Source organism: Eurosta solidaginis, chromosome 1, assembly GCF_040869045.1.
Source record: "Eurosta solidaginis isolate ZX-2024a chromosome 1, ASM4086904v1, whole genome shotgun sequence".
NCBI lineage: Eukaryota > Metazoa > Arthropoda > Insecta > Diptera > Tephritidae > Eurosta > Eurosta solidaginis.
Window position 1 is genome coordinate 314,492,938 of NC_090319.1, and position 16,688 is coordinate 314,509,625.

General features: G+C 33.3%; 1 protein-coding gene across 50 annotated transcripts in view; it reads left to right on the plus strand.

The window, feature by feature from the left end:
* slo (calcium-activated potassium channel slo) overlaps positions 1-16,688 on the plus strand; it is a 415,764-nt gene that overhangs the window by 271,027 nt on the left and 128,049 nt on the right. For 37 of the 50 annotated variants that reach the window (XM_067761569.1, XM_067761567.1, XM_067761572.1 and 34 more), the window contains 2 exons: positions 4,782-4,940; positions 8,069-8,145. In XM_067761569.1, coding sequence (XP_067617670.1) covers positions 4,782-4,940; positions 8,069-8,145 — 236 coding nt within the window. Of the gene's footprint in view, positions 1-4,781; positions 4,941-8,068; positions 8,146-8,969; positions 9,000-16,688 lie in introns of all 50 variants that reach the window. The other 13 variants (XM_067761586.1, XM_067761611.1, XM_067761582.1 and 10 more) reach the window with 1 other exon arrangement.

Sequence of the window (16,688 nt, forward strand, 5' to 3'; positions counted from 1 at the left end):
AAAAAACTTCTAGTTAAGTTACACTTAATTTACCCCTAAGCAATCATCTTGCTCGAACAATCGGTAGAAAGTTCTTCAAAGTTTTCCTTTATTATTTTCTTTACTTATATTTGTATACTTTGTACATAATATTTTATTAATTTTTTTCAAACCTAACGCATATATCTTTTCTTTTAAAAGCATTAAAATTACTTATTTTCCCTATTTTCTTTCTCTAGTGCATCTCACATTAAATTCCAAATATTTTTATTAATTTTTTGGAATGTTCGTATATCCTTTTCAAAATGAATTTTTCCAATCCTACATATTTTAACTACTTGCCTTCTTGCAGAATGCGTGCTTCCTACATTTGTAGTACATTTTAGCATGACAAGGACGGGCCTGATTACATGCACGACGGCAGCTACAAGGCGACATCATTCTTGGGGACATTTTTTTCAAACAATATTTTTTCTAAATTTTTCACCATTGTTTGCTATAACATAGTACATTTGGGACTGTCGCCTTTAATTTAATCAAAGTTAGCTTTGCTTAATTATGGCTGTAGTATGTAGTCGCCCGCCCTGTCCAATGATGTAATGTAAAATTTCGAGATTTACATTTTTGATCTAGTCTTGTGTAAAGAATTAATTTGAATATGCCGACAAAATTCCATATGCGTACGTTATCATAATCATACAGTTAGAACGACTAGCGGTATCGATTAGGCCTTACCCATCTACCTGGCCGTTTGACCGCATGTACTAAAAGAAAAACCCACCCTAGGGCATACTCCCGTTCCTTACTCACTCAAACTCCAATTTTTATTACCACGCTCACACCTACTCCCTGCCTCAATGTACTATGAGAAAATACCATCATAATATGTACTGCAATTCTCACTCCCACTCCAACTATTACTATCACCCTCACAGCCACGCCCTCCCTCATTCCTTCTTCCATTCCCACTTTTACCAAATTGTCAAAAATTATCAAGACAAACATGCCCACAGCTCACATCGGTTTTGAATATATCGGTTGAGTACTTTTAGCATCCAGAACCAATATTTACTTATATAAAGATTAAGGGCCTCATTCTAAAGTATAACGAAGGTATGTTTCGCCTCAGAGACGAATCGCTAGTGTATTTGCACTATGTTAAACGATGGAAGCATATAATTTGACAGTTGCTTTCGCCTGTTTGACATAACGTAAGAAACCTAAAGGCGAAACGAAAATGATAGAGAATACCATTGTTACCCGAAATCGTTGGGGAAGAATCGTTCGTCTGAGTTATCGTTCGCAATAGAGAATGAAGCCCTAAAGCTTCAAATTATGTTACTATGTTCAAATTGGTGTAGCCCATGTTAATCCTAAAAGTTTCCGAAGGTTTTATTAAAAATATTCTCCATTTTTGTTTTGGAACAAAGTCAAACAGGTTTCGGCATTATGCCATCTTCAGTAAATTTTTTCTCCGAACCAAAAATGGAACTGAAATTGGCACAGCACTGAAACCACAAATCATTCCAATATCCCGTCGGGAAATCAACAAAACAAAAAAAAAAAATTTCATATGGGCACTCTATTGTACACAAATACTTCATATTAACATGCCCTTACTATAGCATATTTTTTACATCCCAGCATTATTTTACATGCAGACAGTGTCTTGTACCTTTACCTTGTACCTGCCACTACAACTCCCTGTCTATATATTTTCTATACCTTTTCCAGTTTATGTTCAGAAAATTACAATTCAAGTTCAGAATTTCGAATTTAAATTCACAAATTTACAATTCAAGTTCAGAAATTTACAATTCAAGTTCAGAAAATTAAAACTCAAGTTCAGAAAATTATGATTCAAGTTCAGAAAATTACAATTAAAAGTTTGTCAGGAATTTTTTCTTTCATGCAATGGAATAAAAGTATGTATGATGATAAATTTTAGCGCTAATAATTTTATACATGGATATGAAGGCCTACTATCTGTTAAGGAAGCATTCGACTTCTTAACTCACTTAAATCTATTTTGCTCACATGAAGTAGATAGCTAAAAAAAAACCTATTCCTCTCTTCTCCCTCCTCCAACATAAGAGGTCAGTTACAAGGGCATCCAGCTATATTCTAAGGGTCACAAGCATTGATCTGCATTGAGTATAACAGCAGTGATGACGAAGATATGACCACTCACACAGTCAACCGAGCATAAGTACTGTGTGCACAGATCAAGTCTCTCCACCTGCCTCTGGCAACTCTGTGGAGGTCTTCCCCTTCCACTGCTTCCAAACTGCGGTGTCGACTGAATTACCTTCATGGCCGGAGCGTCCTCAAACACTTTTATCAAAGAGTTATCATCGTTTGATTTCTTAGCTCGGGATGTACACGCCTTGGAGAAAATTTGGGGTACAGAATATCTAAGCTACCATTGTCAACGAAGCATCAATACTTCCGCAAATAACATATAAGTATTACATTACTTGGTATGAATTGGAATAACTTTTGAAAAATAGCACCCTACTTATAAATTTCTGAATTTTAATTGTAATTTTTTGACTTGAAGTGTAATTTTCTGAACTTGAATTATAATTTTTTGAACTTGAAAATTCTGAATTGAAATTTTCTGAATTCAAATTGGAACTTCTGAACTTGAATTGGAATTTTCTGAACTTCAATTGTAGATGTCTGAATTTAAATTGGAATTTTTGAACTTGAATTGCAATATTTTGAACTTGAGTTGCAAATTTCTGAACTCAAACTGGAAAAGGTGTTGTAAACATGACTACGTCCACCTTTTCCATGTTCGAGGTCAACGCGATGTACTTCCCGAAGCACTCGACCCGCAGGAGAGCTAATTATAAAGGCACTAGAGAGGCATTATAAATATGGAAAGTGAATCTTAGAATTTGCGGAGCAAAATTTTGCTCAAGAGAAGTGAAACACCAAACATAAAAAAAGAAATTTTTACTCTGATTGTTTTAGAACCCACATTAATTTAAATCTCGAAATTTTACGAAGTCATAATACAGAACATCTGTACTTTATTAAATATAAAAACTCATAAATAATGTTTATTCTATTTAAAGAAAATATTTGGAAATTTTTGAGGAATAACTATATAACACAATACACAAAGTATTTGCAGCAGCGTACTGGAAAAGAAAAGCGGAAATTTACATTAATTAATTAAATTTTTTCAATATTTTAAGACAAAACTGTCATGAATTTCGTAACTGAAATCTATGCAAAGCAATTACAAAAAAGTTTTCAAAAAAATTCAAACGTTCGAAAAAAATTTACGAAAATTTCGAACTTATCGGTTGGAGTTTTCTGAATGTTTTTTATTGAGTATCCAGCTTTGTAGCCAAATCAATTTAAGTCCAACGAAGTAAAAGTTATAAGTGCCTCAAAATTCATATTGATTTTTGACAATTTTTTTCGCAGAAGGGTGTTTGATATCTTCTTCCAGACGACCTTCGGAAAAAAGATTTGTCAAAAATCAATGCGAAATTGAGTGTGCTACAAAACAGCATACTCAGAAAAATTGAGAAGTGTCTAACAAAAAAATGTTCGTAAAGGTTTCTGAATTTTTTTTTTTTAAGTTATTCCAAGACGTTTTAAAGATTAGTTTGCATAGTTTCAGTTACAAAACTCAAAGTAGTTTTTTTTTTAATTATCGAAACTAAGAAAACTAAGAATTTGACAGATGAAAATAATAAAAAATTTCACTACTTTCATGCTCGCTGCTGTATTAGTATGTATTGAACCCCGAAGTAGTTCAAACATTGTACGTACCAGCGCTGTACAGTCACGGACTACAAATGCCAACCTAATAATAATTGCTTGTATAAATTTTAGTATATCCTATATACGTAAAAAATTTACTAATATTAACAGAAAATGTAGCTCCTCGATGCTGTCAAACTTACTACCCATTGCCCCATGCACTTATCCAGCACCATTTTTGATCTTGAAAATCTCACAACTTGCTGCATGTTTTTTTTAATATTCCTTACATAACCCTCTAACACAACGGAATCCCTAAATAATATATTTTCTTTGGCATGTATCCTGTGTTGAAATCTCGCATTACATAACCCTACTACTTCGCTTTTCAAAATGTGAATGTATTTTGTACCATACACTTATGAAAGAATTTTTGTAAGTAGTTAAACTAATTGTATGCTTTCATAGCAATGAAAAATTGAAGGCAAGTTTCTCCAACAAGGGTCGTTAAGTTAGATTTTACCTGGAGGATAGCTTCAATTTATATTTTCGCTTTAACCAACACAGGGTGACCAACCTGCGGTTAAATCGTTAATTGTGAATATTTTTCAATACAAATCGCAAAGATTTATTGTGAATACACGAAAACTGGCGAAACAGCTGACTGAGACGAGAAGCTTCAGTTAGCAAACAAGTGACTGAGGTATTTGAATAGAGTTTGGAGAAACCAGGCCTATGCTTAAGCCTTAGATTTTTATTGATATTTTAAAATGAAATTGATTTTTACTCGTCCTTTTCTTAATTTCTTTTCTTAGTTTTTTCTGCTTCTTTCACACTAAAAAAAACATAGCACAAAATATTGTATATTACGTTACATATAATGCATGAATTTTTGTTCTACTCCAAAGTACGTTTTGTTAATGTAAATACTCATACAAAATTTTTCTTTAATAGCAATAAATTTTTTTACTTTTAATTTTTTTAAAGTGGAAAAACAATTTATTTATATTAATTTTAATTTAATTAACTAATATCTGTTTACTAATATATGTTCATTTCTTCAAACATCATGTCTTTAGATTGTGCTTTTCAAAATTGAAATTATTGTTGGTCGCTATCGAAATTAAAGGAGCAGAAGAGGGCGCCGATAGTAAAATTTCAATAAATCCGCGCAACGCCAAAATCCAAGCCAACACGCAAGGCTTCTTTATAGCACAAAGTGCTGATGAAGTCAAACGGTAAGTAAAACTCAAATTAGCATTATAACTTACTAGCCTTTACCCGCAACCCTGTAAGCAACGAACGGGACTGTCTTCGGCTGTGCCGAGGACTTCATACTTTTCATGAATGGAGCTGATCCGATCTCTATGATTTTTTCAATCAACAATAGAGGCTATATACGCAAGCATTTGGTGAAATTTTAAGCTTCTAGCTGTTAAAATGGGGCATAAGTAACTACGAAAAGTTTCTTATCTGAGCAATCGGTTGTATGGGATATATTCTCTATATATGACCGATCTATTTTTTTTTTTTTTCAGAAATAATATGTGCAATATACGAAAGTATTTGATGAAGTTTGAAGCTTCACTCTGATAAATTGTGGACGATGTGAGAAAAATTATCTTTTCTGCAAAATCGGTTGTATGGGGGATATATGCTATAGTGGTCCGATCCGGCCGGTTCCGATAAGGGTCTAATCGGACACCTAAATATACACGCTCACCAAATTTTATCAAGATATCTCAAGAATTTAGGGAGACAAGTTTGCATACAAACAGACAGACGGACATGGCTAAATCAACTTAGTTCTTCATCCTGATCATTTCGGTATGCTTATTGGTGGGCCTATCTCTTTTCCTTTAAGGACTTACAATTGTGAGATTCATGACAAACTTAACATACCATTGCATTTTCATGAAAGTTATAAAAATATAACACAAAATTATTGCGATAAAGTCCCGATTTGATTTTGTACACAATAAAAATACATTCCAGAAAATAGTCTTGAAACTGTCCTGTAATGGTTCTAAAACTAGTGCGGTGATAAACCCGAAATGATCAAAAAATGGTTCCGAAATCATCTCAAAATAATAAGAAAACATTAAAATAATTCGAAATAGTCTCGAAATAATACGGCTCTAAATAATAAATTATAATATGGAAACCCGCCGTCAGAAACCCCACCGCAACTCCGCTGAAACGACCTGTTGGAAAATGATTTAAATTCCATTGGTTTTCGTACGTCCATAAGCGCTTAAACAGTTAAGCGCCAATTAAGTAAATAATCCAAAGAAAGTCCCGAAATGATCACGATATAGTCACAAAATGATCCTGTAATTAATATGAAAACTTTCTAACTTTTTTAAAAATGTGAAAAAGTTCAGATGTTTCAATGTCGGGATATCTAGATATTTTCTTTTGTGACTTAATAATAAAAATTTGGCATTCAGATAGCCAATAGTCTGAAAAATATAAAAGAGCAATTTTTTTTAAGGTAAGGTCTAATAGCCTCCTAAAAACACATTTTTACGAAATGATCCCGATATTAATTACGAAAACAATTTTAATGTTATACGGATATAAATCCGAAATGGTCTCGAAATAGCCTCGGTGATATTATTACTATAACAACCAAGAAGCTGCTCCAAAACAGTCCCGAAAATATCCGGATCACACTCGTTAAACGATTCCAAAGAAATCTTGAAATGGCCACGAAAGGGTTCCTAAAATAATCACGAAGGGACCGCCTTTAAATTGTCATGAAATTGTTTCAAAACGGTTCCTAAAACAATCTTGAAATAATCTAGAGAATAATCCAGTAGCCTCAAATTTAAATCTAAAATCATCGTCAAAAAGATCCGATATATTTCCAAAAATAGTCCGAAAACTGTAATGAAATAGTTCAAAAATAATCCATCGTGATCCATAAACTGCCTCAAGATGACCCTGGAAGAACTTGAAGAATGTCGCGAAATGACATAAAATCCAAGAATGATCCCGAAACTCTTCTCTAACTATCCCGAAAACTGACTACTTTTCCAAAATTATTTCCATCAAAATCTTATTAACCATGAAGCATACATCTATTACTAGCGTACGCGGTAGATATTGTGCTGTCCGAAAATTGCTTTGCTCTGCTCTCAAACTATCCCATTCTCTTCTACTTTATTTTCCTTTTTTGTTCTCATTCATTTCTTCTTCAGCACATCTCATTGTTGTCCACTCCCAGTTGCTTTCCTACTCGCAAACCCACTTCCGTTTCCTTTTTTTACTCCAACTCCTCTCACATCAATTTCCTCTTAAATGGAATTTCTGTTCCAAATATTGAATTCCTTTGTCTAACAATTGCAAAGATAAATCGAATTCGCATTTTCCTAATAGCGGGCGTTTCACCGCCCACTTTTCCAAAATTCTTCACAGATTTATATTAAGCGTGGTCCCGCTCACTTTCCAGACATTTTTTTCCTAAACCATCCTTGAACCATAACGAATAAAAAAAAAAAAATATCGTAATCGGTCAAGTGGTTTTTGAGATTTAGCGATAGAAATTCATTTTTATATATAAAGATGTGAAAATTGGGTTGTCTGGATATCTGAATGTTTTGATGTCGTCATTACCAGTTGTTACCTTGGTGGTACAATCGCACCAGAACGGCTGAACTAATTTCAATAAATCTTGGATCACAGCTAACTAATACTCAAGAAAGATGTACAGCCCCGAGGCTATACCGAAAACAATGCCACAATGATCCCGAGATAGTGCCGAGGTGATGAAAATTATATTGAAATAGTCCTGATATTCCGCTAGTGACGCAGCTGTCGATAAAAAAAAAACAAAACTCGTCTTTACCATTGGATTTTGATTGTATGCAGAAAATATATATCGGCTTCACAAAAAATTTGCGCTAAGTGACACAAAGGTCACTTGAAGTTTTGCAGTTAAAATTTTATATTGACAAGCTAATAGAGAAATGGAACTTTGTAGTATTAAATCTGTCGTTGTTGTAGTTGTAGCGTTTTCCGAAGATTTGGAAGAGTGTTATCGATGTCGATGGGTTTTGTCAGTTTTGGCTCCTGTAACAAGCACCATTAAGGTAACAGCCCGATCATTTCGGGAACGATTTAATGTATCCACATTGAACTTTTTGGGATTTACCACCCTCCTTCGCCACCAAGTTCCTCGCCATAGCCTTGCATGCTAAATTTGTGCGTGATACATTCGTATCTGTAACAGGAGTCCCCTCGGGTAGTGAAAGTTGAAAAAAGGGTTGCGAATGCTATGAAGTTATTAAGCTTTGCATTGCGCTTATCAAGCCCTTGAATTCTAACTGTTTACTATAAATTCAATTGCCTTCTTTTTTTTCAGCGCATGGTTCTATTGCAAAGCTTGTCACGAAGACATCAAAGATGAAACGTTGATAAAGAAATGTAAATGTAAAAACTGTAAGTACACCTTTCATAATTATGCAGATATATATTATATGATTTCCAAAAAGGACTTATTTACTATTTATTTATTAAAAATAAATATTATCGATAATTTTGATTCTTTGGCAAGAAAATTTGAGTTAATTTTTTTTTTTTTTTTTTTGTGGTTACAAATTAAAATTTAATTTTACTATAGAAGAGTCACGAAAAAAAAAAAATATGAAAATGTATGTATAGATGTAATAGTTATGTATGTATTCGTCATTTGTGATTGTCAAAGAGTACAAAGAAAAAATTATGAAAACCTCTTTATTGTATAAATTTATTATTATTGTATGTATGTATGTATTGCATATATTATTTATAAATAGTATTATGTCTTTATGATTTGAAGTACTCAACTCAGTTCAGGGAACTCAAAATTCTAAACAATGTTTTTCTATAATAAATTTATTATGTACAAATAAATTGTATATAAATATAAATATTATACCTACAAAATACGCCATTTATTTACGACAACTATAGTATAGATATACAAAAAAACCTTGATTATGGTCTATGATTAAAACGCGCTAAATTAAAATACTCACTTTTTCAAATATATTCTTTATATTATTTTTACTATGTATAATAAAATTGATCCTGCGCAATATCCAAACAAAAAATTTCTCCTCTACGGTCCACCAACACTGCTCAACATAACTGCGTGAAAAAATTTAACTTAATAATTTAACATAAAACTTCATGAAAAAAATTAAAAATCATTCATCTCTATTCGAAAATATTAAAAAAAAAATGTGTCACTTGAATTAAATCGATATGCAACAACCGAACAGTGATAGTACAGCCAAGGACCACATTTGATGGTAAATTATTTTTATTCTTACTAATTTAGAATAAGAAAATTATTCAAAAAATAATAAAGAAAAATACCCGTTTTTGAAAATATCTTTGATTTTTAATTAGGATATGAAGACAAATAAGAACAAAAAAAGTCATCTCAATAAAGTCCCACACAATTTAAGTGAACACACTTACTTACACATTTATTTTTCAACAAAAAAGCCTTTCTAGTTTAGTTTTCTATCAAAATTTAGTTGTGTTTGTAGAGCTGAGTGAAATGAGATTATAAGAACTTTGGAAAATCAAAAGAGTTAAAGTGAATAACATTCACATTAAAAACTGGTATAGCAAGAGTCAGTCAAGTTATGAGTTCGTTTCCAAAACCACAAAATTTAATCAATCGTCGCGTGGCTAAAAACGAATTATAAATACATATGTGGTTGTGGTCCCTTATTTAAAGCCCTACTGTATAACATTAGTATTATTTGGGGAAGAACGCAAAAATGCTTCCCGAAAGTTTAAGGGAGTGTTACTGATATGAACAGTTCTTTTCCGTATATGAATAAAACCTTATCCGGTACGAAAAGCTTCTGGTACAAGCCCAACTCTTTAGGGAACACTCTCTTTGAACACCAAAATCTTCAGATCCTTAGATTTGAATTCCTCCTTGAAACTGGCATGCCTTACAATGCATATATTCTAAGACACATTAACCGCTGGGGTTATTGAGCCATGAACGATGACAGTCCTAAAGTAGTTTAAAAATATGAAAAGCTATCCCGAAGTGATACCTTAAATATTAGCTAAATGATCCTGAAATCATTGGAAACTAGTTCCCAAACAGTCTTGACATATTTTCGAAAACAATACCGAAGTGATCCTGAAATAATGCTGTAAATGTCCCGAAATTAGTTCGAAATAGTCTCGATATGTTCAGAAGTTGTCCCTAATGATCCTAAAGTGATCCCGAAATAGTACCAAGTGCTCAAGAGATTATCTCGAAATGTCACATAGTGTCCTGAAGTGTTTCTGAATTTGTTCCAAATTAGTTCTAAACTCATTCAGTTGTGATCCTTAATTGTATAGAAATAGTTTCGAAATAATCCTTAATACAATATCGATATGTTCCTGAAGTCATTCCGAAAAGTTCACGAAACACCCAAGAAATAGTCCCAAAATAATCCAAGTAAATTATCTCAGCAAAAGGTTTCGATGAACTCAGATCTTGGTGTAGCAATGTAGCCACTATCAAAAGCCATTGCATATCGGTAATATAGTGATTTCAGCTGTGGTTAGGTTGTCATTTACAGTGAGATTGAAGCCTTCCAACAAATAATTTGAAAGAACATAATTTAAAAACCGCCACTCCAAGTTCCTCATGGATCTAGAGGGTGGGAGTGCGGCATGGCCTCAATGATTTCATGTAGCCATACCAAATCTTTCCCTAGATGGTCGCGCTAGTACCTTAATGGTGCTTGTTATCGGAATGTACCGGATCTGCATCCGGCAAACGACCATCGACATCGATAAACTCTCCCAGATCTTCGAGGAGTATCCTGATCGCTACAACAACAACAAATCATAGAGCAAGTCAAGGCAAGTAATATAAAGCAAAGGAGAGAAAAAATAAAGATTTGTTATAGGCAATTATGTATGTAATACTCCTATATTGCTACGAAAAGCGAGGTACATTCCCAAACATCAGAATGCCGATATATTGCTGTTTAAACGTTTTTGTTTTTGTATGCAATAATCGAATGTACCTAAATTTAATTTTTTTTGTCACACTTATGCTGCTACAATCACAAAAATTTTATAGGCTGTCTTGTTTTGATTTCGAATTCAAAACACATTGCGAGCATTTTCTATTAGCAATATAGGAGTATTACAAATGTATATGGTTATAGGTATGTTAACAATGAGGGATAAACTAGTTATCGTCTTGCTATCGATGTGTTATTAATTTGATATCGAAAAATGTTTGTCGTTGATTTTATCAAAAAGGCATAAGTTTGTTATTGAAATATGACTCGGAGTGCTACTAATATTTGGTCGGTGTATTCTCAATTTTTTATTAAAAGTTTATGGAGTTTATTATCGAAAACTTATCTTTTTTCGAAACATTTTCGCAAAGTTATCGATTTCTTATCAAAAATTTATAGATTTGTTGACGAAAAGTTATCGATTTCTTATCAGAATGTTACCAATTTCGATACGATAAATGCCGATTTGTCAACAACGACTCATCGGGTTGTTATAAAACAGATATTCATTAAACTTTAAATAAAATAAGTGACACATCTTTAAGCCATCGATAAAAAGCCGATAACAAACCTAACTCCTAGTAAACTTACAAACATTAGATTTAGGATATGTTAAAACATCGAACTTCACGAGTATTCGGTGCTCACGCCTATTTTTTAATTTGTTGAAACCATTCACAAGGTAGCTTATCAAATGTCACTTCACCCTTTAACAGTCTGAAAACAAGCTATAGGTTAGGTTGAACTGGCCGGTTAACAAAAACCTCACATAGACTGAATGTGTCCATTGTGTTACCAGAATTTGTTTGACGACCAAACGAAATCAACCCAATCAAGTGTCAGGACTTATGTTATATGGCAAATACTAGACGTTTTCTAGGACCTAGCTTAATTGCTGCCTCGAGATCTGGCAACACTGCCGCCCCTAAAGCTGGAGCCCTGACCTGACGATCGCACAGGACACGAACACAGAACCTGGTCAACCGTTTCTTCCAGCTTCTAGGCATTAAGTTTTCCACTTTGTGAGTCTAACATCGTGGGCTTTGTATATGATTTTGCCAACTCATCGGCCTTTTCATTACCTTCTATCCCTTTATCACCGGGAACTCAGTATAGATATATGATCCGGCCTGAGCGAAGTTTTTTCAATGCTACTTTGCATACCAAAACGGTTTTTGACGAAGTAATGTGTGAGGTAATTGCCTTAATCGCCGCCTAACTATCAATATATATTCATATTCAGAATTTTGGCTGCTTTCCTCACGGTTATATCTTCCGCCTGTAAGACGCCGCAGTAATCTGGCAGCCTGTAGGATCTACTTATTTTTGGATCGACACGAAATTTGTTGGGTTCTATAAACTTGTTACACTCAGCTCTTCAACTTTTGCCCACAAAAGTGTTGTTTTTTATATTTTTTCTTTTCTTTTTTATATCTTAGTTTTGTTTTTATTTTCCTAAATTCGTATATGCCCCTATCTTCATGATGTTTAACTTTTCAATATTAAATAATTGAAAGAACACAACAATTAAAAACATTTAAATCCTCCAACTATCTTTCTTTTTAACATGATTATTTGAAAATTTTCTGTTAAAATTAATATAATATGTATGATAAGCTCATATTGCTTTATGCAGTGGCTTTGTTATTTATGTTAGCGAAAATTTTAAAAATGTGCACTCGGCGATGTTTAACTAGGACATATTTCTCTCTACCACTGATGAAGTTCTATTGAACGAGCCTACAAAAATTCCCCTCAATTTTGACTAAAAACACATAATATATATGTACTTAATTCTACGTTAAGAGAAATAGCAACAAAAAGCAAATTATTAGAGCCGATTCACAAAGCATGCATCGGGGTATTCATATGACTGAGTGGCTAGAGGCATTTACCTTTAAACCAGTACGAGCCGGACCCGTGCGCATCTTGCGCAGCTGTTCTATCAATCAATTAAAACTTAAACCTTGCGCTGCCATCTGGCGTATGGAAGCAACTACCGGTAATGCAGTGCAAATATTCACAATAGTGCCATAGTACAAATAGATTTCTTTGTGCTCACAATCGTTTATTTTTAACAAATTATAGTTAAACAAAAGCCCTACGGCCAAAATTGCCCAAATCTCGCTAATAGCCCGCATCTCCATCTTTACAACCAAAACTTTATTTATAGATTTGGATTCCAAATAAAAGGAAAAAAGGGAACCGTACATAAAAACAGCAATTAGAAATAATATATATATGATTAATGGAGGGATTTACAGTTTAAAACTCAGCTCCCAAAAAGCTGGGCCCGTATCGTATGTTACAATTCGTATCGTATTCGTAATTTCACTCAAACATTAAATCAAAATAGCTCTGAAATCGTGAGTCCGAATAAAGACATGTGTGAACTATACTTAGACTTAACGTACTAATTTCATATTTGTAAATTGAGTGAATAATGGATATCGATATGATACGGACCCTGGTATGAAAGAATTGAAATTCGGAAAGATGTCCTAGTAACCATTAACGTGTGCGACTTTTGTCATTTTTCTCTAATATAAATAATTAAATAATATAATTTTTTATAAGTTTATATACTAAAAAGTATGTTTGCATTTATATATTTAAATTAATAAAAAAAGTAAAAAAAACTAAATTTAAAAGACCACGAGGACATGCGAATTTCCTTGTTTTATTTATTTTAAATTAGGGGCATTCAAAATCTTTTTTTTTTTATATTTCTTATATCATAATATTTTAAAGCACTTGGGTTACGAATTGTATAAAACCTATATTAATTTAAAAATTTTTGGTAGGTACTACTTAGTTAAGGTTTTTTTGTCTCAATTTTTAAAGATACACACACGCTCATATTTACACAATATTTTCTTTCCCATTTCCACTTGCATACATTTTTTTTATATTAATCTTTCTTCACAACCTTTAAATTTCATTTTCTTCCAATTACTACTCGTTATGGTATGTTTTGGCCCTTTACACTATCAAATGGCTGCGAATTTTAATTCCTACTTATTAAATAATTTAAATAATAACAACTTTCTCCTCACACTTTTTTCTGTAAATATGTTTGCGTGCGTTGCATTCTCTTCCCTAGTTTTACAAAGGCAATTTTAATTAATCACCGTTTAGTTCATACTTAAGGCATTTTATCACACACAAAGAAAATTTACGACACAAATATTATTTTTTTTTTTGCCATCACTAGCATCACGCCCAAATTTATAGAATACTTAGGACCGTTTTCACCATTTTCAGTTATTCATTTACTTATAAGTTAACGAGATTCTCGTTTTCAGCATGCTAACTGAGGCATCGGCTTTCAGTTAAGTGCAATACAAAAGTGTAAGCAAAAGTCAGCTGCTTTTCGTATTCACAAAAGAGTTTTGCGATTTTTACAATAAAATACTTACAATTATAGATTTAACTAGGGATGGGTCACCCAGAGTTGGTTAAAACGACTATGTCAAATGAAGTGAAAAAATGTTATCCTACAGTTAAATTTTGACCTAAGAAGAAATGGTGAAAGCAGAATAAAACAAAAAATGTTTTCAAAATTATCAAAAATTATAATATACATGGGAACACATAGGATAAATAAATATTAAGGAATAAATTACCTAAAATATAATAAAAAAAAACATATTTAAAAAGGATGAATGTGCTGGAATCTACCACTCCATGCACTAAGGTGTCGCCCGTCTGAGGCAAGACTAAAACATTTCAATATTCCTCTGCACGTCTTACAAATTTTGTTATTAAAGTCGAAGAGTGAAGCTACATATATTATGTCACGAGTTATATAGTTTGAGAAGAAAGCTCATTTTTCTCTTATCCAAACATAGTCAAGGAAACCTGAGACCTCGCAAACATACCGCTCGATCCATAACGATTTCTATTCTCGAAGGGGTTTACTACGGAACCTTAGGAGGGAAAACATTGGTGGATGTCCCATAGAAGCCATCATGGCACGCCGCCTGAGTGTCAATTGAAATCATTATATTAATCACTGGAACTCTAATATGCTATAATTTTCTCTTATGACAAAAGTAGCCGATTGGAAGACACGCCAAAGGTCGGGATGTCGTTAAAATTGCCTGGTTGGCTTATATTTCACATATAGACTAATCGTTTTGCTTTCCATATAGATTATGTAATTTACATACCGCTCTCTTAGCTTTGGTCCCATTCCGCACGCGAAGGCACTTCAATATGCTATACCTGAGAGCCAGGAACTAATGTTCAGGTGAAGCATGGTATTCTTAAACTCTTCTTATACACTTCTGTTAGTTATTCAGTTCAAAAGCAGAAAACTAAAGGATGGGACATGTTGCGTAATAAAGCAGTGCTCAACAAAATTTAAGCTGTGACTGTGGTTGTAAAAGTAAAATTTATTTTCGTAGTGATAGTTGTTTGGTCGTTGATAAACGAGCAAAGAAGCAAAACGTATGCACGCACCCTTCAAAAAACGCGAGTACTCCATAAATAATGTAAGGAATACTCCTTTGGGAGTATAGGAGTATTCCAAAACTAATCTGTATTCATACAAAAAATGTGTTCCAATTAACATTGCGATGTCCTAGGAGAGGAGTAGGTGATCCCACTCTCGGTTTGTTTGTGAGTATTCTATAGAGTACATACGTGAGAGTACTTTCCAAAGTACTTTCACTGTAGTACTCCATGGAGCACCCACAGATGATCATATGCCAAAGTACTAAAGAGGAATTATGTCGGAAAGTATTATCGGAGTGAATTTAATTCAAAATGAAGGTAAATGAAGAGGGGCAATACAACTTTTATATTTTTTACTACGAATATTCTTATGCTATTTAGCAATTGCGTGAATAAAGAAACTAATATTTCTCTATACTATAGTATGTATACATAAAACCAGTGCGCGGTTGCATTTTATCTGAGTTGCCATAGTAAAATTTTATTATCAGTTATTTGTATGCAATATTTTACTTTTGGCAACTCTGTTCGATCGTCATCGTGTCGTGATCACGGTCGTTAAAAAACGAGCAATGATCGGCTGATGGTGGTCCGCAAACGCATTGCAAAGGAGTATTGTTAGAGTACTCCAACATGAAGAAAATGGAACACGTAATCCAACAATTTTTGCAGGGCATGTTTGTTAAGACTCAAAATACAATTCGCAAACATGCTTTAAAAATAGTATTTTCCTAAAACATTATGCGCACCAGCGTTTGTTTGCAAAATATGTTCCTCGAAATACGCAAATAAACAAGAAACTCTTTCGATGTTGCTACTCGGCTTGGTGAGCGACTAATACACGAAAGAGAATAATATGTGTGAAGTGAGCGCGAATTATTGTTTCACGACCTCTGCTCCAAAGATTTACAGAATATCATACTACCGCAATACCAGCATTCATGAGACACAAACTCGTCCTTGATTTTGGTTGTCATCTTGACTCTGGTATTCATTTTCAGCACCGGATCCGTACCCAAAGTTGCGTTCATCATAGAAATGACCTACGCCACAACCGAGCATTGAGTCCGTGAGGGTGTCCATGTGCTCTTTAGTGTTTACCGTTTTGACTCGAAAACGCTAACAACTACATGAAGAACGCTCTCAACAGATTTTCCTATGGCTTCTAAGCGGTTTAATTTGCACACTTTAGGAAATAAAAGACACCACATTCTTTTCAGTCGTTCTGCTACATTGTCATCTGAGAGGATCTTTAAAAGCGCTCACTTTTATAAAACATAATTGGCTCTCCATCACTTAATGTCAACCTATGTTTTCACTCTTATTTAATTCCACACAGGCATTCAAATTCAGCATAATATAATTTTAAATAAATTTTTAATACCAATTGCTATCATATGCATTGTTAATTCGTTAGTCGGTACTTTCCAGTTATGCTATTTTAAAATTAATGAATATTAACAATTGTTAATTCAATATTTTTCCATTAAG